At 43.6% G+C, this 25,170-nt stretch overlaps 1 protein-coding gene across 1 annotated transcript in view; it reads left to right on the top strand.

The window, feature by feature from the left end:
* The window catches only part of TRPM1 (transient receptor potential cation channel subfamily M member 1), an 82,428-nt gene that overhangs the window by 7,730 nt on the left and 49,528 nt on the right, over window positions 1-25,170 (top strand). The window contains exons 3-15 of the mRNA XM_044918300.1: window positions 199-394; window positions 1,715-1,928; window positions 2,573-2,697; window positions 3,569-3,740; window positions 5,584-5,758; window positions 6,194-6,317; window positions 7,530-7,602; window positions 8,527-8,627; window positions 16,491-16,664; window positions 17,834-17,968; window positions 18,743-18,793; window positions 21,115-21,255; window positions 22,190-22,219. Of these exons, the coding sequence (XP_044774235.1) occupies window positions 199-394; window positions 1,715-1,928; window positions 2,573-2,697; window positions 3,569-3,740; window positions 5,584-5,758; window positions 6,194-6,317; window positions 7,530-7,602; window positions 8,527-8,627; window positions 16,491-16,664; window positions 17,834-17,968; window positions 18,743-18,793; window positions 21,115-21,255; window positions 22,190-22,219 (1,711 nt within the window). The remainder of the gene's footprint in view (window positions 1-198; window positions 395-1,714; window positions 1,929-2,572; window positions 2,698-3,568; window positions 3,741-5,583; window positions 5,759-6,193; window positions 6,318-7,529; window positions 7,603-8,526; window positions 8,628-16,490; window positions 16,665-17,833; window positions 17,969-18,742; window positions 18,794-21,114; window positions 21,256-22,189; window positions 22,220-25,170) is intronic.

Genomic DNA, 25,170 nt, shown 5'->3' on the forward strand with positions numbered 1-25,170 from the left:
ATATTTTAAACGGACTGGTGTATAAATAGATACATGTTGGTTATCTGGAAAAGGCCATCATAAGGGGCATTTCTATCCCTACAAAGCCAGGTAAGTAAGGTGTTAGTCTGCCCCTATTCGGGTGCTACCCTTCTATTTAGATTAACTCATCTTAAGGAGGAAAATGTTATAGAAATACTGTTTTACCTTTGTTTTCAGGTGTTGCTGCGGCCAGCTTACCAACCAGCATATCCCCCCTCTGCCAAGTATAACATCCAGCAAAAATGAAGAGGAAAGTAAACAAGTGGAGACTCAGCCCGAAAAATGGTCTGTCAGCAAACACACCCAGAGCTACCCAACAGATTCCTATGGAACTCTTGAATTCCAGGGTGGCGGATACTCTAATAAAGCCATGGTAAGAGAGGCCTTCGGAAGGGATGCTGCTGAGCCCACAGTCTCCATCAGAGGCCCAGCCTCCCAGACCACCAGACACGCAGACACCTGGGTCTTCTTTCAGGGATGTGGCTCAGTCTTCCTAGATATTTCATTGCAAAGGCAAGAAATATATCTGCACATTCAACTTTTTAGTCATGAGATTTGGAAACTGAGCACTATTATAAAAACAACAACAACAACAACAACAAACATGTAGTGTCACTAAATTCATACCAGAATTGTGAATCCACAAATCATGCTCCGGCCCAAGTCTGCAACCATACTCATCACTCCATCTCCAGTGATGAGTGAGAAATTACGCTACTTGTTTTTTGGGGTTGTTTGGGGTTTGGTTTTGTTTTTTATGACTGTGGACCTTCAAGCCCCCACCCCCCTTAAATGGGTTAGGAGTGTCTGGAAATAAAAAAAACTTCCCTCTGAAGTCCATCCACAGCCTCCCTGGGCCGGCATTCAGCTGGCCCAAGAAGACTAAGGTCTTTCACATTTGCCTGTAAACAGGGAGTGCCCTCTGCCTTTCTGATGAGCCCTGCCAGAGAGGGGAGGCGTTAACACTGTGAGTCCTTTCAGCTAATTCTGAATAATACTCCCACATGCCCAGTCAGATCATTTTTGCAATTTCATTTTATTCCACTGGCCCAACATCATTGTGCAAATAAAATTCATTTGTATTCCAAATAGCACAACATAGGGACTTCTGGAATGGCACCTTACATATCGGCATGGACACAAAGAAGTGGTCCATAGGGGCCAAGGCAGATACCTGACCATTAACCTCTTCTTCACCTTGGGAGGAAGGTCAAGTCCAGAGGTTGGCCCAGGATCCCCTTTCTCAGCACCCACTCAGTGTGGCCAGTGGACCACTCCCTCAGCATTGCTCTGTCTGACCTCTGGAGCCATGGTTCTAGCTGAGCCAAATTTAGAATTGATTTCTTCAAGATCAAGGGTTGCCAGGTAAAACACAGGACACCCAGTTATATTTGAATTTCAGAAGAACATAACTTCTTAGTATAAGTATGTCCCAAATATGGCATTAAGTCATACTTACAATAAAACATTTCTCAATGTTCACATGAAATTCAAATTTAACTGAGTGTCCTATATTTTTATTTGCTAAATCTGGCAACTCTTCCAAAGTTCCCTTCCCTCACTTGGCCACAGACTCACACAGAGGAACAGAAAGCCAAGACAGCTTTTGCTTGGACAAGAGCAGTAGCCCTGTTTCCCTGTGATATGAGAGGAAAACCAAGCACGGGGCTGAGTGTCACATACTCTTTTGCAGTATATCAGAGTATCCTATGACACCAAGCCAGATTCACTGCTGCATCTTATGGTGAAAGACTGGCAGCTGGAACTTCCCAAGCTCTTAATATCTGTGCACGGAGGCCTCCAGAACTTTGAGATGCAACCCAAGCTGAAACAGGTCTTTGGGAGAGGTCTGATCAAGGCTGCCATGACCACTGGAGCCTGGATCTTCACTGGGGGTGTCAGTACCGGTAAGAGCAGCCTTATTCCCTTGCAATAAACATACAAACCCAGAAGTCATAGTGGTTCCCATAGAGCTTTCAAATAATTAAGATAAAAAAATGAAACGTATTGCAACCTAACAATATTTATGACAGAAGTGAAATCTTTATCCAGTAGCTCGTTTGTTATTTTGATATGATTGTGATAATGGTCAACCTTTCTGGCACCCATGATGTGCCATTCCTTAAACTGAGCCCTGAGGCCCTTGACAATCCTTTCCACTGTCCTGTGGGAGAGGAAACTGAGGCAGGGAGAGGTTAGGGACATGCCAGGCAATCTGACTCCCAATTTTAGCTAAATGCAGCCAAGAATTGCCAAGGAACCCCACTTACTTCCATCTTTAGGTCTCAGAAATTTGTAAAGGAAGTCCATGCACCATTGCTTTGGTTTTTGGTTTTTGGTTTTTGGTTTCCCTTTTCTAAGAGCTAATGCAGAATGACTAGTATTATGAACTCAGACTTTCGATATACTTTCTTTTAATGATGAAGATCATTATGCTTCAACCCTATTCCATAGGGAATGGAGTGGCTCAGAGAAGGGGTCCCTAAAGTTCATAAATAAAGATATGATGGGAGGTAATGGGCCTAAAAATATGATTCATGGCTGCTTACAGGTGTTATCAGCCACGTAGGGGATGCCTTAAAAGACCACTCCTCCAAGTCCAGAGGCCGGGTTTGTGCTATAGGAATTGCTCCATGGGGCATCGTGGAAAATAAGGAAGACCTGGTTGGAAAGGATGTAAGTGTTTTCTTCCCAGATATTGGCAATTTTTTTTAAATCAAAGTCCTTATTTTCAGATAATTGTGGATTCCCCTGCAGTTGTAAGAAATAATAGAGGTCCCATATGCCCTTGCCCCCCTTCCCCAATGGTAACATCTTACAAAACTATGGTACAGTATCACAGGCAGGATATTGACATTGATACAGCCAAGATGCAGAACATTTCCATCACCGCTAGGATCACCCATGTTGCCCTTTAATATCCATACCTAATTCATTCCCAGCCCTATTACCTCCTTAACCCCTGGCAGCCACCAATCTGCCCCTTATATCTCTAATTTTATTATTCCAATAATGTTCTATAAATAGGATCATGTACTCGTAACCTTAAGGATTTTTTTTTTACTCCACATTCCTAGAGATCCATCCAGGTGGTCATGTGTATCAATAGTTCATTCCTTTTTATTGCTGAGTGGTATTCCATGGTATGGATGTACCATTGTTTGTTTAGCCACATACCTGTTCAAGTGCATCTGAGTTGTTTCCAGTTTGTCTATCACAAATGAAGCTACCACAAAAATCCATGTACAGGATTTTGTGTTACTGTCAGTTTTCATTTCTCTGCAGTAAATGCCCAGGAATGCAAGTGCTGGGCCATCACTATCTAAAATGCTGGGCTGTCGTTATCTAAAATAACTTATTTTTTTCTAATGTAATAGAGAAATTTACAAAAAGAAATTCTTCAATAGAGAGGACAGGGAAGTGGAAGTCGGTTTAAGTGCACGATCAGACCCAGCAGCCACTGTTCACATATGTGTTCTTCCTGCTTCCCCTGTGGGTCTTCACGTCTGAGTTCTGCAGCTCGGATTTGTGTTGTGCATTTTGTCAGGTAACGAGAGTGTACCAGACCATGTCCAACCCCCTGAGCAAGCTCTCATTGCTCAACAACTCGCACACTCACTTCATCCTGGCTGACAACGGTACCCTGGGCAAATACGGTGCTGAGGTGAAGCTGCGGAGGCAGCTGGAAAAGCACATCTCTCTGCAGAAGATTAACACAAGTAAGTTCCAGGGAAGGCCATGGGCGCTGGGCTGCCGCTGCTGCCATGAAACCTGGGCTAAAAGGAAACTTCCCAAGGGTGTTGAGAGCTTTCACCTTGCTTCTTATCAGATCAACAGATCAACAGACTTGTCTAGCCCCCTCACCCTGGCCATCTGTCAAATCACAATCCCTGAGCTGTATGGTGATGCTCTGCCCCAGGTTCACAGGGAGGGACAGTGCAAGAAACAGCCCTGCAGCGGTTGCCATGGTGATGGCATTGACCACCACGTTGCCCAGTATAATTACCGTAGTTATTTTTGTAATGTCTGAACAGGAAGAAAACTTCTCACTCAAAGACATAGTAGGATTCCTTCCATCAACTAAGTGTTAGTGTGATCGTTACATTAGATAGTTGTGTAGACTAAGGCGGGCTGGGTGGGGAAACCTGTAGACACAGTTGCAGGAACCGTCTGCTCCTCAGGGCTCCACCTGTGCTGGTCCAGATGGTACAGCCCTGCAGTGGAGCTGCCGCCCACCGGAAGATGGTGAGCTCAAGCTCAAGAGAAAGGAACAAACCGCAACCAGATGAAACAATACCAGTTAGAATGAAAATAACTGGTGTCGTCTCTTGGAACACGTTCATACTCCAGCGGTTCTTATTGCCAAAATATTACGAAAAGCTTTTAAAGAGTATTTTGTTTTTACCATTACTGATAAGATTTTTGTGAAAGCCACTCTAAGCCCTGGAGATGGTCATTGTCAAGGTTAATGAGGGGGCCTATAGTGGTTAGAACACTTGCCTGCTAAGGGGACTGTGGATTTCCAAGATTCAAATCTCAATTGATAAACTGCTTGAAGACTGACTTTTTTGTTCTCACATTTTTCATTGTCTTGGACTTGTAAGTTTTCACACTACCCAACTTCATCTGGCCATGTGACTTGTGGGCTTCCCTTTGTCATCCTTTGCCTAGGGCTCTGAGTGGGGCAGGGACAGCAAAGGGGTGCTCAGTCGTCACCTCTCACAGCTTGGAGCTTTGGGGAGTCCAGTGTAAACCAAGAAGAACCAATTTTACCCTGTTTCAAGAAAATAAAGTGATTTGGCTACCCTATTCCTGAGGATCTAGAATGGCAAGCCTTGATTGGGTTGGGAATCTCAAAAGCAGGGTCCACATCATCTTGATCCATTTTTCCAGTATCTGTTGGCCAGGGCCTGGCACAAGGCAGACCCTAAGTGCATATTCACTGAAATGAACTTAACTGAGATTATCCTGGTGGGAGAAGACAAAGGTGTTCAAAAAATTTTTAAGACTTCCTGACTATAGAAATGCATCATGGAAGCAAACCAGAAACTCTGAATTTGGCCACTTGAAATGTTTAGATTTCCTCCTCCTATGCTAGCAGATTTTATCTGAAGGCCTTCAGAACCATGAGACAAAGGACATTTCTCCTACTTGCCATTCATTAAAATGCTTGTCAAGTAACTCCCATCACAACCAAGGGACCCTGGGTGAAACATGCTCAACATATAACCTTGTCCTGCCCAGTCTGGGGTAAAATTGTTAAGTAGACAAATGTGTCTTGGTGGTTCCTCCACTCCCACTGTCTTTGCTCTCCAGAATCTCCGGTTCTTGGAGTCCTCCAGCTACCTCCTGCTTTTCAGAGTTCACCCTGTGGGTTCTGCCTCCCTAAGTTAGCCTATTCCTCCTGGGTTCTTGAAGAGTCCTATTATCTGACGGAGACAGAGGGAGGACTCGGGGAACATGTTAGTCACTGACGGACTGATGATGGTGGCCCAAGTTCGCCCTCCCACGTAATGTGTGCTGTGACATTGGTCTCTACGATGAATGTGTTTTATGTTGCAGGACTGGGGCAGGGTGTGCCCCTCGTGGGCCTGGTGGTGGAAGGAGGCCCTAACGTGGTTTCCATTGTCTTGGAATATCTCCGAGAAGACCCTCCAGTCCCCGTGGTGGTTTGTGATGGCAGTGGACGAGCCTCGGACATTCTGTCTTTTGCACACAAGTACTGTGAAGAAGGAGGGTAGGATTTCTGATGTGCTACAGAGGGTGGGTTTTTAACTGCCTTCTTGTCAGGCCAAGAAGAAAACTTTAATTATACATTTAGCCATTCCAAAAATGCTAAATAATGAAGATTTACTAGAGCTCTCCCATTTTCTGAGGTCAGCATGTGAGGGAGCCATCAAGAGCCTGATGTTTCTTACGGAATTCTTTCTCTAGGGGGAATACACTCTCCTCCAACTGCATTTTCCCTTATAAGGTTTTCAACAAGCCTGGAATTTAGGACACGTGTGAATGCAGTTTTTGACTGCAGTCCCTTTTTGTCTACTACCCTGGGATTCCCTCCAATGGTAAAGTTTCAAGTCAAAGACACCAGACGGACATAGAGCTGTCTGATTTATTCCCGTACAGATTTAACTCGTGCTGTTTTCTTCCCTTTCGCGTTTCCTTTGAACAGGGTAATAAATGAATCCCTCAAGGATCAGCTTCTAGTTACCATTCAGAAAACATTTAATTACAACAAGACCCAATCGCATCAGCTGTTTGCAATTATAATGGAGTGCATGAAAAAGAAAGAACTCGTAAGTGTCTTGAGTTTATTTCCAAACCAGCTCCACAGAGAGAATTATGTTTCCTTGCTAATTCTACCCATGTGTGCATGATGGACTTGTTCATATCTTAGTTTGGGCTTTGCCAAGGGGCAGTTTACAAATCCCTACCAAACTGGCCGTTTTGCCCACGTGATGGAAGCAGAATACGCATGCGCAGAGGAGGGACCCGGGTGCTTTCAGATCTTAGCAAACGTCAGGTGACACCATGCCACATCACACCAATTCTGAGGTTTATGACATTAATCATATGTAAAGGCTTGAGGGGTGACAGACACACCCTTTTAGGTGTGCTTACAAAATTCTGTTCCTTCACTTTCCAAATACAGTAATTATTTCCCACTCCTTGCCCTCCCGAATTATGCTGGTAGGAGAATACACTCATAAGGCAGCCCCTTAAAATTCTAAATCTACAAATTTCCTACGAATGGAGCATGTTTCTGAGTAGAAATGATTGTGTCATCTCTGATAGCGATTTAGATATTGGAGTACATAGATCCTGAATGGGCTTTTTCCTCTTGAGGGTGTTGAAGCAGATTGGGTAAAATAATAAAATAGGGATCCAGGGGCGCCTGGGTGGCTCAGTTGATTAAGCGACTGCCTTCGGCTCAGGTCATGATCCTGGAGTCCCGGGATCAAGTCCCACATCGGGCTCCCTGCTCAGCAGGGGGTCTGCTTCTCCCTCTGCCCTCTTCCCTCTCGTGCTCTCTGTCTCTCATTCTCTCTCTCTCAAATAAATAAATAAAATCTTTAAAAAAAAAAAAAAATAGGGATCCAGGCAAGGACTCAGAGCCTGGATGGACAATGCTGTCCCTCATGGAAATGAAAAGCACCTGGTATAAAATTATTGCACTCTCAGAATCATTGCATCACACGTCAGGCTCTATGGTCCTTTTTTTTTTTTTTAAGATTTTATTTATTTATTTGACAGAGAGAGACACAGTGAGAGAGGGACCACAAGCAGGGGGAGTGGGAGAGGGAGAAGCAGGCTTCCCGCCGAGCAGGGAGCCCAACGCCGGGCTCGATCCCAGGACCCCGGGATCATGATCTGAGCCAAAGGCAGATGCTCAATGACTGAGCCATCCAGGCGCCCTTCTATGGTCCTTTTTTAAAAAAACACCCCAGTTCTCCCTTTCATTTTCAACTTGGCTTTACCTAGTCTTGTCATGATTAACCCGTTTTCAGGTCACCGTGTTTAGGATGGGTGCCGAGGGTCAGCAAGACATCGAGATGGCAATTTTAACTGCCCTGTTGAAAGGTGAGCTCTCAGGAAAGAGCGACTCCTGGCCTCTTGGTGCTGGCCTAGCCTGGGGCTTTGCTCATGGCCAGGAAACCCCACTCCCTCTTCTGCCAGGAACTGTGTCTATTGGTAGATAGAATCCCCAGCCCACCAGGCTGCCTAGAGTTATCTCAGTATAATGTCATGGAGAATGACAAAGTTCATGATGGGTTTCCCGGGAAGGCGTGTTTTCTGTTGGTGCCAATGGCCCGTGATGGCTGAAGGCAGACCAGTTTCTATTTGTCTATCATTAAGGGTTTCCTCATAGAGGTGACCATGAACCATTTTTCATTTGTTATCACTGCATCCCACAGGGTTGTGTTCAATTTCCCCATCCCGCTCCTAATAACAGGCTGCGACCTGGCCACTCATGGGGTCGCTCTAGGACACACATTTCCTCCATGCCTCTTGGCTATTCTGGGACAATAAGGGAGCAGGGAGGAGAGAGGAGAATGTCACCATCGGGCCAGAGGCCTGGTAGTCCTGTGCTGGTCTCCCTGCCGCTGGGGGCTCTTGCTCTTGGCCTGTACTCACCTTTGGCTTGGAGGGGCAGCACCTCTTGCCCTGGCCTGGCAGATGCCAGGGCAGTCCCAGGCCTCCTGCCCTCTTGCAGATGAGGGTCCTGGAGTCACCGGGTACCTCCTCCATCCCTTCCAGGGAGACCAAGCCAAGTAGGCGTGGAAAGAGGTTGCCCCCAACCTCCTCCCAGGCAACTCTTTGAGAACATGAAGTTCTTAGCTTTGGGGCCTGAGTAGTCACTCAGGGGCAAGAGAAAAGACAGGAGTGCTTGGTTCCAGGCTGGTGTGAGCCAACCCAGGGAAGCCCGTGCTCACCACCCAGCACCTGCCAAACCAGGGCGGTCCAGGCCTGGAGTGAGAAAAGCCTCGTTTCTTGCCTTTCCAGGAACAAACGCATCGGCCCCAGACCAGCTGAGCTTGGCACTGGCTTGGAACCGCGTCGACATAGCACGAAGCCAGATCTTTGTCTTTGGGCCCCACTGGCCGGTGAAAATAAGTGTTTTTCATGTTATACCATTTACCATGACCTTGTACAGATGATATATTAGTATGTTCTCCCTCGTGACACAGATCTTAGGAAATTATCTGGGGTTTCTGATGATCCCATGTATAATCATTAGGATCATTAGGAGCTGTTGCTGTTTAACTTCAAAGAACCAGCAAGAAGAGCTACTAGCAGTAGTTACAGATTCAAATCAGTGCTCTTGAAGAAATAAACAGTAAATATTTTATCTTCGCTGGTGAAAAGTGGGGCTTACCCTTTTCAAGAAAAAGAAGAAAGAAGATAGCCCATTAAAATTAAATACAATGATTGCATTGAGAGCATTTTTTTAAAAATTCAGTTCCATGGTACCCTGGAGGCCTAGAGAATCCTCTGTGTGTGTTTGTGTGTGTGTTTGTGTGTGTGGTCTTTGGGGTGTGGGGTGTATGAGTCTGTGTGTAGCATGTGTGTGGGTGTATGTTATGTGGGTGTGTGTTATGTGGGTGTGGTGTGCTATGTAGTGTGATGTGCATGTATGGTTTAGTGTGTGTGTGGTATATATCTGGGGTATCTGTGTGTGTGTGATATGCGTAATGTGTGAGAGGATGTTCGTGTGTGTGATACGGTTGTATATGTGGGGGTGGTGGGGGGATGTGTGCAGAATAAGCATATGTGGTAAACAGCTCTAGGCTTTCTTACTTCCTGATGGTTCCATTCTCATGCCAGCCTATTTTCATCTCATGAATGCAATACCTGAGGATACAAATTGGATTTTTGTAAGTCCTCTTCTGTTCCCTAAATTATCTCTGTTTTTCTCCCTGGTCAGCTGCTCCCATGAAGTTCATTTTATCTTTTTCTGTTGCAGACCTTCACCTGTCCATCCCCATTTCAGAGTGAGGGATGAGACTAATTAGTGTAGGAAGCCTACTTTGTCACCGAACAGCTTTGCTTTGCCCTGTGCAGATTGGAACAGACTAGTGAAGCTCTGGGCCTCTCTAAGCAGGTCCCTCCAATTCTTTAGCAGCTATTCTTGAGTTTCTGCCTGGGGATGAAGCACAGGAATGCTGTTATTCTGTGCCTGCCCACTGGGCTGGTGGCCTGGCACACAAGAGGGGATGAGTGGTCTCCTGCTCTGTAGACAGTCCCTCCACTAATCACCATGCTTTCCACACATCACTAACTCTCATTCTTTAAAAATCTGGTCCCACCTCGACTGCTACCTCCACGTTACTCCTTCTGGGCTTCAGCTTCCTCTCCATGGTTTTCACTGCCCATCAGTATTTCCAGAAATTTGTTAATAGCTCTTGTCTCCCTATTCTTGAAATATATTTTTCTCTCTCATTTTCTCTCTTCTGCAGTCATTTCCATGGGGAGAGAGTGCAAGCAGGAGACGTGATCAAGACTGCAACCTGGAACCAAAATCCTTCTGTCTCCCCACAATGCAGTATATGGTCTCCAAAATCTTCCTTTAATGGTTGAAGCACTCGATTAACTATGTGGCTGTGAATCTATAGTTTTTCTAGAATTCTTGACATAATAGAGAACTCATGGTAGAGAGGACTTGATAATTACTACATGACAAAGCAATCTTAGGTCTGATTTGTTATATTTTACTAGTCAATATTCTTCTCTCTAGATTTTTTGTTAAGTACAAAAATTAAAACTGTCCCAACAAAACTCTTTGTTGAAGGGTTTTGTTAAAAACAACAACAGCAAAGAGAGAGGGAGTATTTTGGTATGTACATATAACAAGGTAATTTATTTATATTGAGTCTCAAAAACTTGGACTAGCAATTTTTTTAAGGGAATAGGCCAAACTCAGTCTGAGCATCCAAGAGCAAGGTTTGGGGTGTGGGGTGTGGGGATCTCTAGACCACTGCCCATTTTAAAGACAAAAATCTACAAGCCTTAGCCAGCCTCACCGAGATTTTTGAAACAGAAAGAAATGTCCGCTTAATTTTCAGGATGAGAACTATTTAATTGGCTACCATCTGTAGGCAAGGGCTTGCCCTTGGTAAAACACATGAACTAGAATCTTAAATTCAAAGTAGAAATTGATAATAATGCCTGATGTTTAGATCATACACTGTGCTTTACCCCATGTGTTCACATCCATAAGCATTACAGCCTTCACAACTCTGAAATAGATCTGATTGTCCTCATTTTATAGTTTGGAAAAAAATTGGTGCTCCCAAGAGGTTAAATGTTTTTCCCAAGTTTACTCATATACTTCTAAATAGCATATAGATCAGAGAAGAAGTCTCAAGAGAAATTTTAAAATATTTTCAACCAAATGAAAATGAAAATACAATTTACAAAATTTGTGGGAAGCAGCAAAGGCACTGCTTAGAGGGAAATTTCTAGCATTGAATGCATATATTAGAATAAAAATTAAAGCACAAATCAATAACATTGAAAACATGAAATCAATAGAGAAAAATCAACAAAACCAAATCTAGTTATTTGAAAAGATCAATAAAATTAATAAGCCTCTTGCCAGGCTAACTGAGAATACTAATATCAAAAATGAAAGCAGGAACATCAATACAGACCCCATGGACATTAAAAGGATAATAAATGAATATTATGAACAACATCCCCAGCAAGTGATTGTTTAACCTGTATTTGAGGCTGCAAAGAGGAATTTCCTCTCTCCAGGCATGGTCCATGCCATCCCATATCCTTTTAAAAGAGTAGTGCCTTGGGGCACCTGGGTGGCTCAGTCGTTAAGCGTCTGCCTTCGGCTCAGGTCATGATCCCAGCATCCTGGGATCGAGCCCCACATCGGGCTCTCTGCTCCGCGGGAAGCCTGCTTCTCCCTCTCCCATTCCCCCTGCTTGTGTTCCCTCTCTTGCTGTGTCTCTCTCTGTCAAATAAATAAATAAAATCTTAAAAAAAAAAAAAAGAGTAGTGCCCACAAATTAACACCTTGTGCAGTCCAGAGTATGACTGCCACTTGCCTTGTTCTGAAGCTACACTTCTAGTAATACAGCAATATATAATCATTCACTTGTACTAAGTTTCCACCTGCAGAAATTCCCAAGAGTTGTATCATGCTCACACCTGATAAACCACACCTTGCAGTTCTGAGGTTAGCTGTTCTTGGGCCCAGGTGGACCCGGGTGGAAGACATCATTCCTTGTTACATCTCAACTTGCTAGATTCAGTCCATCTTGTCAACCTATCAAAATATTTAAAATTGAAATTATGTCGCTCAATGTACTTACTATCTCACTTTCCTCTCAGCCTACTCAAATGCTACAAGACCTTACCTACCCTCTCTCCAGCCTGTCACACCTCTCTTATTATTTGTGATTCCTCCAGAATGGCTGTTTTCAAGGTATTCTAGTTAGAAGAGCCCTTTCTACAAGTGGCATCTTGAGTAGAGCAGCAACATACATAGTAGGTAAGAGCCCACCCAGTTGGCCACCTCCCCCCAGGCAGCACCTGAAGCCCCTCCTCAAAATAAAGAATTCTACTGCCCCAGGCTAAAAGCTACCCCTCTAAGATTACCAACCATGCTCTTAGAATCCTAGGGTATAACCCTTGAAGGAAGAATGGGTGAGCTTGTTTGAGCATCTAGGAATTCTCTCACGATGCCTGACCACATCTACTCCATCTTTAATTCTCTCCAATGGCAAAGACAGAAGTTAAAAGAGAAAAGGAGGGATTCTGCTCTTCTCATTCACCCAGCAGCAACAAATGGTAGAATTAATCTCTCTTTGGCTTTCCTGAACCAAACCAAACTTTTTTAAAAAAAAAATCTATGTTTTTACTCATTCATTTACTTAACAAATTTTGGTCAACAACTTCTGGTGTGCCAGGCCACTGTGCTAAGTTCTGGGGACATAGGGATGAATAAAACAGACCTGCCACAGCCCTTACAGAACTCTCTGTGTGGTGTTAGTAAGGACATGGTGTGGGAGGGAGGGCAAGAAAAGGGAGGCAGACAAGAAACACATAATCAAATGAATAAATATTGGATCATAAATTATAGTAATTGCTAAGAAGGAAAAATGCACATTTCCATGAGACAGAATGTGGGGGATGGGAGGGCTACTTTTTTATTGAGACACCAGGCAAGACCTTGCTGGAAAAGTAGAACTAACACTGAGACCTAACAGGTGACTAGATGCTGGCTGGTGAAGACTGAGGGGTGAGTCCCTTCCATACAGAGAGAAGAGCATGTAAAGGGCCTGAGGCAAGAAAGAACTGGACATTTTCAAATAACTTATTGAAGAGAGAAAAAAGGCCAGTGTGGCTGAAATGCAGAGTGAGCAGGGGGTGACTCGGGAGGAGGCTGCAAGTCAACCAGGAGCAGTGCATTACAGAGTACTGCAGACCAGGTATAGGACAGAGGCTGGGGCCAAGAGCTTGGGGAACAACTTAAGGACTTTTCTTTTTTTGAGCAACAATAAATATTATCTCACACATTGTCCATGGGTCAGGAATTTGGGAATGGCTCAGCTGGATAGTTCAGGAACAGGGGCTCTCATGAGATTGTAATTAAGCAATAGACTTGGGCTGCCGTAATTTGAAGGCTTGACTGGGGCTGGAGGATCCTCTTCAGGATGGCTCACAGAATAGTTGGCAAGCTGATGCTGATTGTTGACCTCAGTTTCTCCCCACATGAACTCTCCATAGGGATGCTTGAAGCTCTTCACAATAGGATGGCTGGCAATTTTTGCTCTTCCTTCCAGTCTTTCACCCTTTGTTACCTCAACTGCTGTATCATCCTGTTTTTGCTTTTTTTTTTTTTTTCACCCAATCTGCTTATTGTGGTAAAATACATTTATTTTTTTTTTAAGATTTTATTTATTTATTTGAAAGAGAGAGAGCACAAGTAGGGGGAGCAAAAAGGGGAGGGAGAGGGAGAAGCAGGCTCACCGAGCAGGGAGGCCAATGCAGGGCTCAATCCCAGGACCCTGGGATCATGACCTGAGCCAAAGGCAGACGCTTAATGACTGAACCACCCAGAAGCCCCTATTGTGGTAAAAGACATTTAAATAAAATTTAGCATCTTAAACATTTTGAAGAGTACAGTTCAGTGGCATTAAATACATGCCCATTGTGGTACAAACATCACCATCCATCCACAGATTCTTCATCTTGTAAAACTAAAATTCTATACTTGGGAAACAATAACTCCCCATTTCCTATTTCCCCCAGCCCCTGGCACCCCATTCTACTGTCACTATGAATTTGACCACTTTAAATACCTCATACAAGTGAAATCATACAGTATTTATCCTTTTGTGACTGACATATTTCACTTAGCTTAATATACTCAAGGTTCATTTCTGTTCTGGTATGTATTAGGATTTCGTTCCTTTCCAAGGCTTAATCATATTCTGTTGTATGTACAGACCACATTTTCTTATCCATTCATCCATCAGTGGACACTTGGGTTACTTCCACATTTTGGCTATTTTTAATAACACTGCTATGAACATGGGTGCACAAACACCTCTTTGAGACCCTGTTTTCAATTATTTTGGATATATACCCAGAAATGGAATTGCTGGATCATATGGTTATTCTATTTTTAATTTTCTTGAGGAGCTGCCAAACTTTTTGATGGCAGCTGCACCATTTTACATTTCCTCCAACAGTGCACAAGGATTCCAGTTTTGCCACATTCTTGCCAACACTTGTTTTTGATAGGGGTCCTCTCATTGTGGTTTTGATTTGCATTTCTTTAATGATTAATGATGTTGAGCATCTTTTCTTGTACTTGGGCATTTGCAGATATTCTTTTAAGAAATGCCTATTCAAGTTCTTTTCTTGATTTTGAGTCAGTCTGGGTTTTGTTGTTGTCGAGTTTTAGGAGTTTTCTATAAATTCTAGATATTAATCTCTTATCAGATATGTGATTTGCAAATATGTTCTTCATTAGGTGTGTTGCCTTTACTTTGTTGATACTCTCTGTGAATGCACAAGTTGTTAATTTTGATGAAGTCTCATTTGCCTATTTTTTCTTTCACTGCCTTTGGCACCATATCCAAGAAGTCATTGCCACATCCATGTCATGAAGCTTTGCCTTAGTTTTTCTTCCAAAAGATTTGTAGTTTTAACTTTTACATTTAGATTTTTGACCCATTTTGGGTGAATTTTTATATAGGATATTAGATAGGGTCCAGCTTCATTCTTTTATGTGTGAATGTCCAGTTTTCTCAGCACCATTTGTTGAATGCTGTGTCACAGTTTCCCTGAGGATTATAATAGTCTTGTCTGCATGAGGAATCAGCCAGGACATTCATCCACATCTATGTGTTGACCAGGAACCACACAAACATGCATGGTGTCCTCAGTACGATCTCTGCCCTGCCCTACTTAAGGATTTTAAGCAGGAGAGTTACATGGTCTCATTTACATTTTTAGGATCATTCTGGATTTAATGCGGAAAATGCATTGGATGGGTACAATGGCAGATGGGAGGAGCCCTGTTAATAGGCTACTGAAGTAATTCAGGAGAGAGACATCACCTTGGGCTGGAGCAGAGGCAGGGAAGTCAAGAATGGGACAGAATAAAGCAATATTTAGCATTAAACACAATCGCACTTCGAGATAGATTAATCATGGAGGAGGGCAGTGTGGGGAGTGAGATGTCAGCAATCACCCTCAATGCTCTGGCTTGCCACTTCACTGAGTTAAAGGACACTGGAAGATGAACAGGTTGAAGGGAGTGGTTTTGAGTGTGGATTTGGACATTATGAGCTGAAAGATCAGCCTGGGAGACATCCAGGTGGAGGTGCTTAGTTGGCAGCAAGAACTCTAGGAAGAGACGCGGACGGAGGCTAGAAAGGACAGGTCATGTGCAAATACATGGGGACCAGCAGTATGGGCCTCGATAAGGTTGTTGAGGGAGAGTACGGAAGAAAGGAAGGCGGCTGAGGACAGAGACCTAAAGAGCCTCAGCATTTACAGCCTGTGCTAAGAAGCAATGGCCTGATAGGAAAGCCGGAGCATGCAGACAGCAGAGTCAGATGCGCTAAGAGCCCAGCATAAGGACTGGGAAACACTCGTGGGGTGGCACCAGAACAGCCATCCTTGGCCATGGCCAGAGCCATGGACAGATGGAAAGAAGCAGCATGGAGTACATGGAGCAGAGCGTGGGAAGGGACGGGATGGAGATTTGCATGTAGTTCACCAGAAGAGTTTGGCCAGAGGCCACGGCGAGTCTGGTGAGATATGACAGCAGCTGGGAGTCAGCTTTGTTTCAATGTTGGTGTCTGCACCAGGGCCAGATCCCCCATCACCACATGCATGTTCTCCAGGTGACTGGAAGACAGGCCCAGGGGCCAGCTCCCACTTCTGCACTCCCTCCTGTTCTCTGAGTGGAGCACATTCTTCCCTTGATGCGTTCAGCATATCACCACATTGCACACACCTCAGCAACACCCAGGAGGACTTTTTTATCCACCGGTAAGCTCAGCCACAGTTCTACGCAAACAGGCCTCCTCAGGTATACCAGATGTACCCATTGTCTGAGATCCCTTCACAGGCATTTTCTCCTCTCTATTAGCAACTTCCCTTTGGTGAATACCTCTCAGCAATAACACGCCTGAATCAAAATGTCAACCACTTTAAGTACATAAGTGTGCTTCATCAAGCCCGTAAGTAACAGTGGTTCATGGTATCAGGGCCTCCTGCAGGCAGCAGGCCTGCAATGGCTGAGTGTGTGCGTGCAGGTGTATGTATGTGTGTGCACGTGTGTGCATGTTTGTGCCTGGGTGCCTGTGTGCTTCTATGTGCATGCAGGCGCATGTGCACGTGCGTGTGCACCCGGAGGTGAGGGGGGCCCGTGTGCCTGTCTTGGGACAAGGGGCAGCTTTAACATCTTTTCCCATCTCTGCTGTGGACTGCAGCCCCTGGGAAGCCTGGCGCCCCCGACGGATAACAAGGTCACGGAGAAGGAAAAGAAGCCTCCAACAGCAACCACCAAGGGGGGAAGAGGGAAAGGAAAAGGCAAGAAGAAAGGGAAAGTGAAAGAGGAGGTGGAGGAAGAAACCGACCCCCGGAAGATCGAGCTGCTGAACTGGGTACGTGCAGCCTTTGCTCCCCTTTCCCAGGATCACAGCAGTCACAAGTGGGTCACCCTCTTTCTGCAGGGAAAGGGGCAGTCCCTGTCGCCTTTGCTTCAGCCCCACACAGGCCCTGGGTCCCGGGAGGCAGTAGCAGGGCACGAATGGAATATGTCAATATTTCAAAAGGCAATGGTAGGTTTCACAAACGCCAGACATTCCTGCTCTGTGGGAGAACGAAGCCACTCAGGGAGGTGCCCAACATGGGCTCGCTCTGCCTGGCAGACACGTAGATGTTTGATGCCTGAAAATATGGAAAAAAACCCAATTATTATAAAACAAACACAGTTCAGGGAACAGAAGAAGGAGCCCACGACTGGGATGTGCAGGTAACAGCACTCATCTGGGCCGGGAGGCTGAACCACACACTGCACGGTGCTCCTGGCTTGCTGCTCTGAGGACACAGTCAGGAAGGTGCTGGGCTTCTGCGGTGACATGTGACGGGCATTGTCACGGCCACTAACCCTGGTGGCATGCTGCATGCCCCCAAGTTCCAGCCGGCTACCATGCAGTCATCCTCAGTCGGAAGACAAACTCTCCCCAGCTGCTCTCTCCAGAAGGCTCCACATTACACTGAATGCTGCCGGTTCCATCATTTTTAAAGGACAGAGGCACACGCAATAGATAATGGCGTATAAAATATTACAATCCACTGCCTCAAAATACATCGTTTATGGGGTCCAGAGCTTGGAGGTTCAAGTACTGATTGTCGTTGCATTTTGCAAAGAATGCTACAGCTTATGTGGTTTTTCTTTCCCATCTTTATTTCAAAAGAGAAGCAAATAAATTCAATTTTAATTAAAACAAAACTGAAACTGGGGAGAGCAGCCATTTTGGCTGTAATTTTGAATCCGCTTCAATTTGTTTTAAAGAGGAGAGAAGGATTTACTTTTCTCCTTTTATCAAGCTTTGATACTTTGATAGGCAAGGTAGGGGCCAAATGGAGAAAAAAGAGGGGAGATGGGGTGTATTTACTCAAGACAAACAGCAAAGAGAACCAGGTTCAGCATGCTCTAGGGTCTGGGGGAGGGGGGGTCAGACTGCGTTTTCCCAGATGCTTCCAGTCTGCCTCTTGCTGGAGTCCCTCTGAGAAGCCACTCACAGCTCCCTCTTGTTGCTTCGTTCAGGTCAATGCTCTGGAACAAGCCATGCTGGATGCTTTAGTCTTAGATCGAGTGGACTTCGTGAAGCTCCTGATTGAAAACGGAGTGAATATGCAGCACTTTCTCACCATTCCAAGGCTGGAAGAGCTTTACAATACAGTGAGTGTTCTAGAAGGAGGGAGGGCAGAGGGGGAGCTAGCCATCTGATTATATTTATCACCAGTGCATATTTTGCATAAATGCCCTTAGATAAGCGCAGACTCCCTGGAACACTAGTTTCAGCTGGGAGGCCCATCATTTAATGGCAGGTGGCTCTTCTCACCCATGCTGGCCACTGCTTAGGTTCACGCCACGCCTCACCAGACAGCTGCAGTAAGAACTCAGGTGCGGTATATGAAGACTAGTTTATACAAAGAGGGAATCTAGCTTCCTAAATCATTAGCAGAGTGAAAAGTTACCAGGGTGAGCAGTTCCTTGGGACCCCCACTTTTTTAAGCAGCTTCAGTGAAAAATGTACAAATAAGCTTTCACAGCAAAGAGCTCCACTATCTGAGAATGCAAGTATACGGGCGAAATCCTCTTGGCGTATGTTATTACAATGTGATTTTGAGAATTTACATTCCCTGTCTCCATTCTAAAATTTCACATAGTGAAAATGGTCCTCAGCAGTTGTTTGATCCTTGCTGAAGTTTTCACACAATATTGCACACCATAAGATGCTCTTTAAAATAATTCAATAGAAAGTAGTTAACATATTTTTGAACATGTTGATACTTCTTAACCACAACCAGTCCTATCTTGTAAAATAAATATACTGATAGTGGGTTACATTCCAGTTCTCACAAGTCATTAATTCTATAGAGTAGGGTAGGATTTAGCTCCAAGAGTTCAAGAGAAACATGTATTTAATATGGCTGAATGCTTCTCTTTCAGAGGCTGGGTCCACCAAACACACTTCATTTGCTGGTGAGGGATGTGAAAAAGGTCAGTCTGCCATTTTGTAATTCTTACCCAATGGCATCTTTCAATAAGACATTTTATAAAGCAATTTTTACATTTCTAAAATGTGTTGTCATCTTATTGACGTCATCAGAAATAATGAACTCCTCTCTCCATAAAAGAGTTTACTTAAAACTAATATATATATATTTATCTTTTCTAAGTTTCACATTCATCCCCACACATGTAAGGCTCGTGTTGAATGACAGTTTGGTTATGGCACCTTGGCACCATCTCCAACGCCTGGGGCAACAGCCCAGGGAGGTGTCATCTTACCGCTGATCTGAGTCTCCATCTGTCCGTGGAGCCTCATGTTCTGTATCTACTTTAAGATCCGCTGCTCACTCCTTCACTGAGCCAGTTTCCAGAAGGAACATGCGTCCTGTCACTGTGTGTGTTCTGTGGAGTGAAACGGTTGTTCTTCCTGTCCTTTCATTAGTGAGTGATAGATGTTTTCCCCCCTTTCCACTGCTACTAACTACTTACAGTCCGTGTTCTTGTAGGATCTCGTTCACTCACTGTCCTGTCATGTCGCCACAGGCTAGAGGATTAGATTGAGTTATCGTGTGAGTGATTCATTTCTCTAGGATGCAGTCCCTGGCTTGCAAAGTGTGGGACGTGTATTCATATTCTGAGCAAGAGAAAATAATTCAAATGAGAGAATAGAGTTTCCAGAGTCCTAGATAGTCTGGCCATCCTTTACACAAATGTCTACTTCTAAGAATACAAGAATTCAGCTTCTACAGATACTCACTGGATCGGTGCCTTATCAGTGGATCCCGGAACCAAGAGGGACTAGTGCCCTTGCTTCCTCCATTAGGAATCTGATTTCCCAGATTTCTTAGATTAGGAAGAGCACACATTCAAAAGCCACAGCTACCCAAGTTCAGACCCAACCATTTCTCACCTAAATGGCTTTAAGAATCCTCTTTTCCCCTCCAACCCCACACCCCCTGACCATCCCAGTCACAGGACTCCCTGATTTAAAATCCTCCAAAATCTCATGAAATTCAAGGTCTTCTAAGAAAATTGTACCCCACTGGGCCTAGGTCCATCAATATCCCCTACTCTTTCCCATCACATCCCCACCATGGTGTACACATGCCAGACTCTCTGGGGCTCACAGAGTGGGCCATGCCTTGCTCCTGTCTGCAGGGCCCTTCCTCTTTGTCCCCTGCAGTTTCTGCTCCTCCTGCTCCTAGCTACCTCAGATGTGCCTCCTACAGGAAGTCCCTGCTTACCCTCCCACCTGCCCAGAGTTCAGGAGTTTAGGGCCAAACTCGCTGTTTGTGGCTTTGCCCCTCCTCTGGAACAGTGAGCTCCCTGAGGGCAGAGCTGCATCTCCTTGTGTCTGCAAATGGAATCCCTGACATGGGGAAGGATCACGATAGGAGCTGAACAAACTTGTTAATGCCTGAGTGAAGTATTTGGTAAATGTGGCCAGTTCTAAAGTAAAGGGAGGGCATTTGGAATGTGTAATCTCCATGCGATGGACCCTGGGTTCCCACCATCATTTCAGCCATGTGAAATTAAACAAGCAATAATACATAGCACCCCCCCCCCAAAAAAATCCTTACAATCGACTGGTCCTGGGTAAGTCAGCTGTCCAGGGACATGAATGACTGGCCAATGTCGTCTCAACATACCCTGTTGTATTTTGTTGCAACCCTCTGCCCCTTCACTGACTCCCAGTCACACCAGATATTTTGTGGAGTTTGTGTTCTTACTGAAATCTGAGGGGGTCCCCCAGAAATTCCCAGGGCACCATGTGGAGCTTTCTCTAAGAAATTCCCAGCCCCAGGGATACTCTGTCTTCCCACTGCCTCCTGTGGAGTCCTCCTTCCTGTCATGTGGGTCACTTCCTCCGTTAGCATGAAATCTGGACTCCAGGCTCCTGAAGCGGGCTTCTCCCCTGCAAGCAGCTATGAAAACACCTTCTCAACACAACTCATCTGCTCTCACAAAGGAGGTCCCACGCCAGGTGCACCATATCTCCTCTACATCTGCACGTGCACACTGCAGGCCGTTTTGAATCAGCCCAGGGACAAGCCTAGGGCTCTACCCTGCAGTCTCATGGGTTTCTAACTCTTCTCACTGAGAAAGTTGAAACCATTTTCTGAAGTATGGCTTGCCCCTTCTTCTCCCTCAGTCATATGGTAATGGACTGAATATTGTTTAATGCTCCATTCCATACATCAACACCCAAGTGGTGGCCAGGAATGGCCCCTTACGCCCAAGGTGTGTGATGAAGACCACACTTGGAATGCATTCTTGCAGGGCCTGAGACACGGCTTCTTTTCTTCCAGGGCAACCTGCCACCGGATTACCATATCAGCCTCATCGACATAGGGCTTGTGCTGGAGTACCTCATGGGTGGGGCGTACCGCTGCAATTATACTCGGAAGAGCTTTCGGACCCTTTACAACAACTTGTTTGGACCTAAGAGGGTAGAACAAAATGAACTTGTGATGTTCTATGGTCCCTTGCCTTTCTTTCCAATATAACTCAGACTGTTCAAAGCCAAGTTCAAGCGTTGGTGGTATAGTGGTTAGCATAGCTGCCTTCCAAAGCCAAGTTCATCACCCCATCCCCAAGTGCACCTGTCCTTCCTCCTCTAGCAATTCAGGGGTGAGGCTGCACAGTCCCTAGAGTTGCCCATGTTTCACCCAGAGCCTTTACCCTCTTAGCAAGGCAGGCCCTCGGCCCATCAATTACATCTGCCTCCTGTCCTTTGTCTATAACAGGCTTCCTCCCGGGCTCCCTTGTCTCTGCCCTCTCCAATCCATCCTACTGCTGTAGTCACCTTCATCTTCCAAAGCAAGAGACCGTGCCCTCCCTGCTCAGATACTTACAGTGCTCCCCACCACCTGAGGAATCACCACCAAGCTCATTATTACAGCATCCAAGGCTCTCTGACAGCATGAGAACTGTCCCACACTGTCATGGGAGACCACAAACCTCTGCCAAAATCAAATTGTACTACTGTACCAGCCATGTCTTTCCCCTGATCAAAATTCCACGCATATCGCAAGCCTAACTCAAATGTCAGATCTTCCATGAAGGCCTCCTCTCTCGCCCCCCACATAGAGCCCCGTAAGCTCCGTGTCTGCATTTCAGTTAGTGAACCTCTGGTTCTACCTGGAATAGGGATCACGTGTCTGCACATCTTTCTCTTTAACTGACTTTGGCTGTCCAGAAGCAGTTTCCATATTATAGCATTTCCTTTCCTTGGGTATTGCCCTTCATTGTTAATGATGCAAAGTACTTTTTAACCCAGGATTCTGTCCCTTACTAACAACACAGCTAAAGTACTACTAACGTGACTGCTGCTACCATTGGTTATCTGATTAAATGAATGTTTTTTCCTCTTTTATTATGCAGCCTAAAGCTCTTAAACTTCTCGGAATGGAAGTAAGTAAGATACGTTTTCATTGGCTTTGTATCTTCATCAAATATATTTAGTCCTCTTTGTGTTGTATTTGTTTAATTTAAAATTGAGGTTGCTTTCCATCTAATGGATCAATCCACTACCCCACACACCAACATGTATTTAGTGTAGTCAAATTATACAAAAGGATAATAAACATTCCAAAAAAGGTAAAAACTACTTAATTCATTTTATAGAGTTAGCAAAACCATAGTTTCAAAAGCAGAGATTAAACATACAAAAAAAAACACACAAAATCATAAATAATAGCAAAAGGAATTCAGTGGCATATTTAAAAAGTTCCAAATAAGTAATTAAACTCTTCTAAGAATGCGAATATTATTTAATGTTAGTAAGTTTTTAGTATATTGCATTACATCAAGAAGTAAAAGAAGGAAAACAGTGTAACAGCATTTTTCAATAGATGCTAAAGAGGAATTGAAAAACAGATTCCTATTATGTCATGTTAGTCACCATACAATACATCATTAGTTTTTGATGTAGTGATCCACGATTCATTGTTTTCGTATAACACCCAAAATTTTAAAAAATAAAAAAATAAAAAAGTAAATAAACAAAAAGATTTTGGAAAGTTTGGAAGGAAGCTTGAGAGTAATGTGAATCAATTATTTAATAATAAATAGTAAAGAATACTAATTATAAACTATTAGAAACTGGTGAATCTTGCTCAATTAAAGAAAGGGTATAACATTAAAAAAAAAGAAAAGAAAAACAGATTCCTTAAACCTGTTTAAAAAGTTTACTAGAGAGTGAAAAAATAGAATGATAAAATAAAAATACCCTCTGATATGATTAAAATACATGTATACTTCATAGTAAGAGGAAATCTCCTACTGAATAGTGGTGCCCTGGCATCATTTTTATTAAAATCAAGAACAGGGCAAGCATGCCCATTATCGTTGGCATCATAATGAACCCCATTAGTTTTTTAAAATCTTCTAGAAATTGTACCACATGAAAAATAAATGTTACAGAAAGAATAAGTAAAAAGTGGAGAAAATAATTACTTAAAAAGAATAGTTAAGAGGGAGAGAAAATGATTAGAGCTTGGGGCGCCTGGATGGCTCAGTCGGTTAAGCATCTGCCTTTGGCTCAGGGCATGATCCCAGGTCCGGGATCGAGCCCTGCATTGGGCTCCCTGCTCAGTGGGGAGTCTGATTCTCCCTCTCCCTCTGCCCCTCCTCCCTGCTCATGCGCACTCTCTCTCTCACTCTCTCACTCACTCTCAAATAAATAAATAAAATCTTTAGACTTTCCTAGAAAGTCTAAATTTATTTCGTCTAGACTTTCAAATTCGTTGGTATAAACCTTTATATTATATTGTTTCGATCTCCTCAATATCTTAGTTATGCACCCTTCTGATTTTTTAAAATTATATCTTCCTTCTTTTTTTATTAACCAAACTGGTCTACATATTTGATTGGTATTTTTGCTGTATCAAGCAACTTTCTTTTTTTGTTTTTGTTCTTATTAATGTTTGCTTCATCTTTATTCATTCCTTCCATATACTTTCTATAGTTACTGTATTGTTTTTATTGACTCCATTTGAAAGTGAGGTTCACTCATTTTCAATCTTCCCTTTATTGCAATAAACGCATGAAAGGTACAAATTTTTCTCTGAGCATTGTTTTCATGATATCTCACACGTTTAGGTAAGTAGAACCTTCATTGCCATTCATTTCTAAATTGTTTATAATTTCCTCTTTAATCCAAGAGCATTTAAAGATTTTTTTTTATTTGAAAGAAAGAGAATACAGGGGGAGGGGTGGGAGGGAGGGGCAGAGGGAGTGGGAGAAGCAGACTCCCCACTGAGCAGGGAGCCCCACTAGGGACTCAATCCCAGGACCCTGGGGTCATGCCCTGAGCCAAAGACGCTTAACCGACTGAGCCACCCAGGCGCCCCTAATCCAAGAGCATTTAAAATCCATAAGTATATTTAAATTTTTCCAGATGCAGACTTTGTTTGCTGTTATCCTACTGTTGTTGATTTCTAGTTTTATTCCTTGATATGTAGACTACATGATTTCTAGTATCTGGAATCTGTTGAGGTAGACAGTCTCAAAGGACTTGGGGTATAATGCCTGGTGGAGTTTTGTTAATGATCCACATATGCTGGAAATATATGTGTATTCTTGGTTTGTTGGGAACATTTCTTACATTTAGCTGTCAGATCAAACTTGGTAATTATGTAATTTAATTTGCTTCTATATTTAGGAACTTTTCAAGTTCATTTCTAAGTGAGGTATGTTCAGGGACTCTTACTGTGATTGTGGATGTATCCATTTCTCTTTATACTTCCAGTTCATATCTTTTGTTATTTTATTGAGTTGTTTCTCTTTTTCTTGTTGATTTGTAGCAGTTTAGGAAAATTAACTCCTTGTTTGTTATATCCTCTCTTTAGCAATCTTAAAACTATTTTAAGAGAATTTACATGCAATTGGTATTTTGATAATATTATATATTATTGAAAGGTAAGCTCAAAGGGCTTCTGTTCTTTAACATTTCAGAGCCATTTGTGGGTTTTTATTTAATTTGGTATATTATACATATGTATATATATTTTTTAGAGGTGGGGGAGGGCAGAGGGAAAGTCTTAAGCAAGCTCCACTCCCAACATGGAGCCTGACACAGGGCTAATTTGGTATATTCTTGAAAATAAAGCTATGTTTATTTTTAAATTTCTATATGGCAATTTTTAACCTATATAAAACAACCTTCCTTAAATTGCTGTAACTATGGTTTTACTGTGACAAATTAGAAAATTAGAACAAAAATATTTAAATCCAGGGCAAGGTATGGCAGTTTCAATAGAAATGTTACAACTCATTAAGAGACTACAGCAATTAGGTCAGTCATGAATAATGCATGATAGGAATTGGGAAAGCCAGGCCCCCAGCCCAACCACTCCAATTGT

This window comes from Neomonachus schauinslandi, chromosome 9 (assembly GCF_002201575.2).
Source record: "Neomonachus schauinslandi chromosome 9, ASM220157v2, whole genome shotgun sequence".
Classification (NCBI taxonomy): domain Eukaryota; kingdom Metazoa; phylum Chordata; class Mammalia; order Carnivora; family Phocidae; genus Neomonachus; species Neomonachus schauinslandi.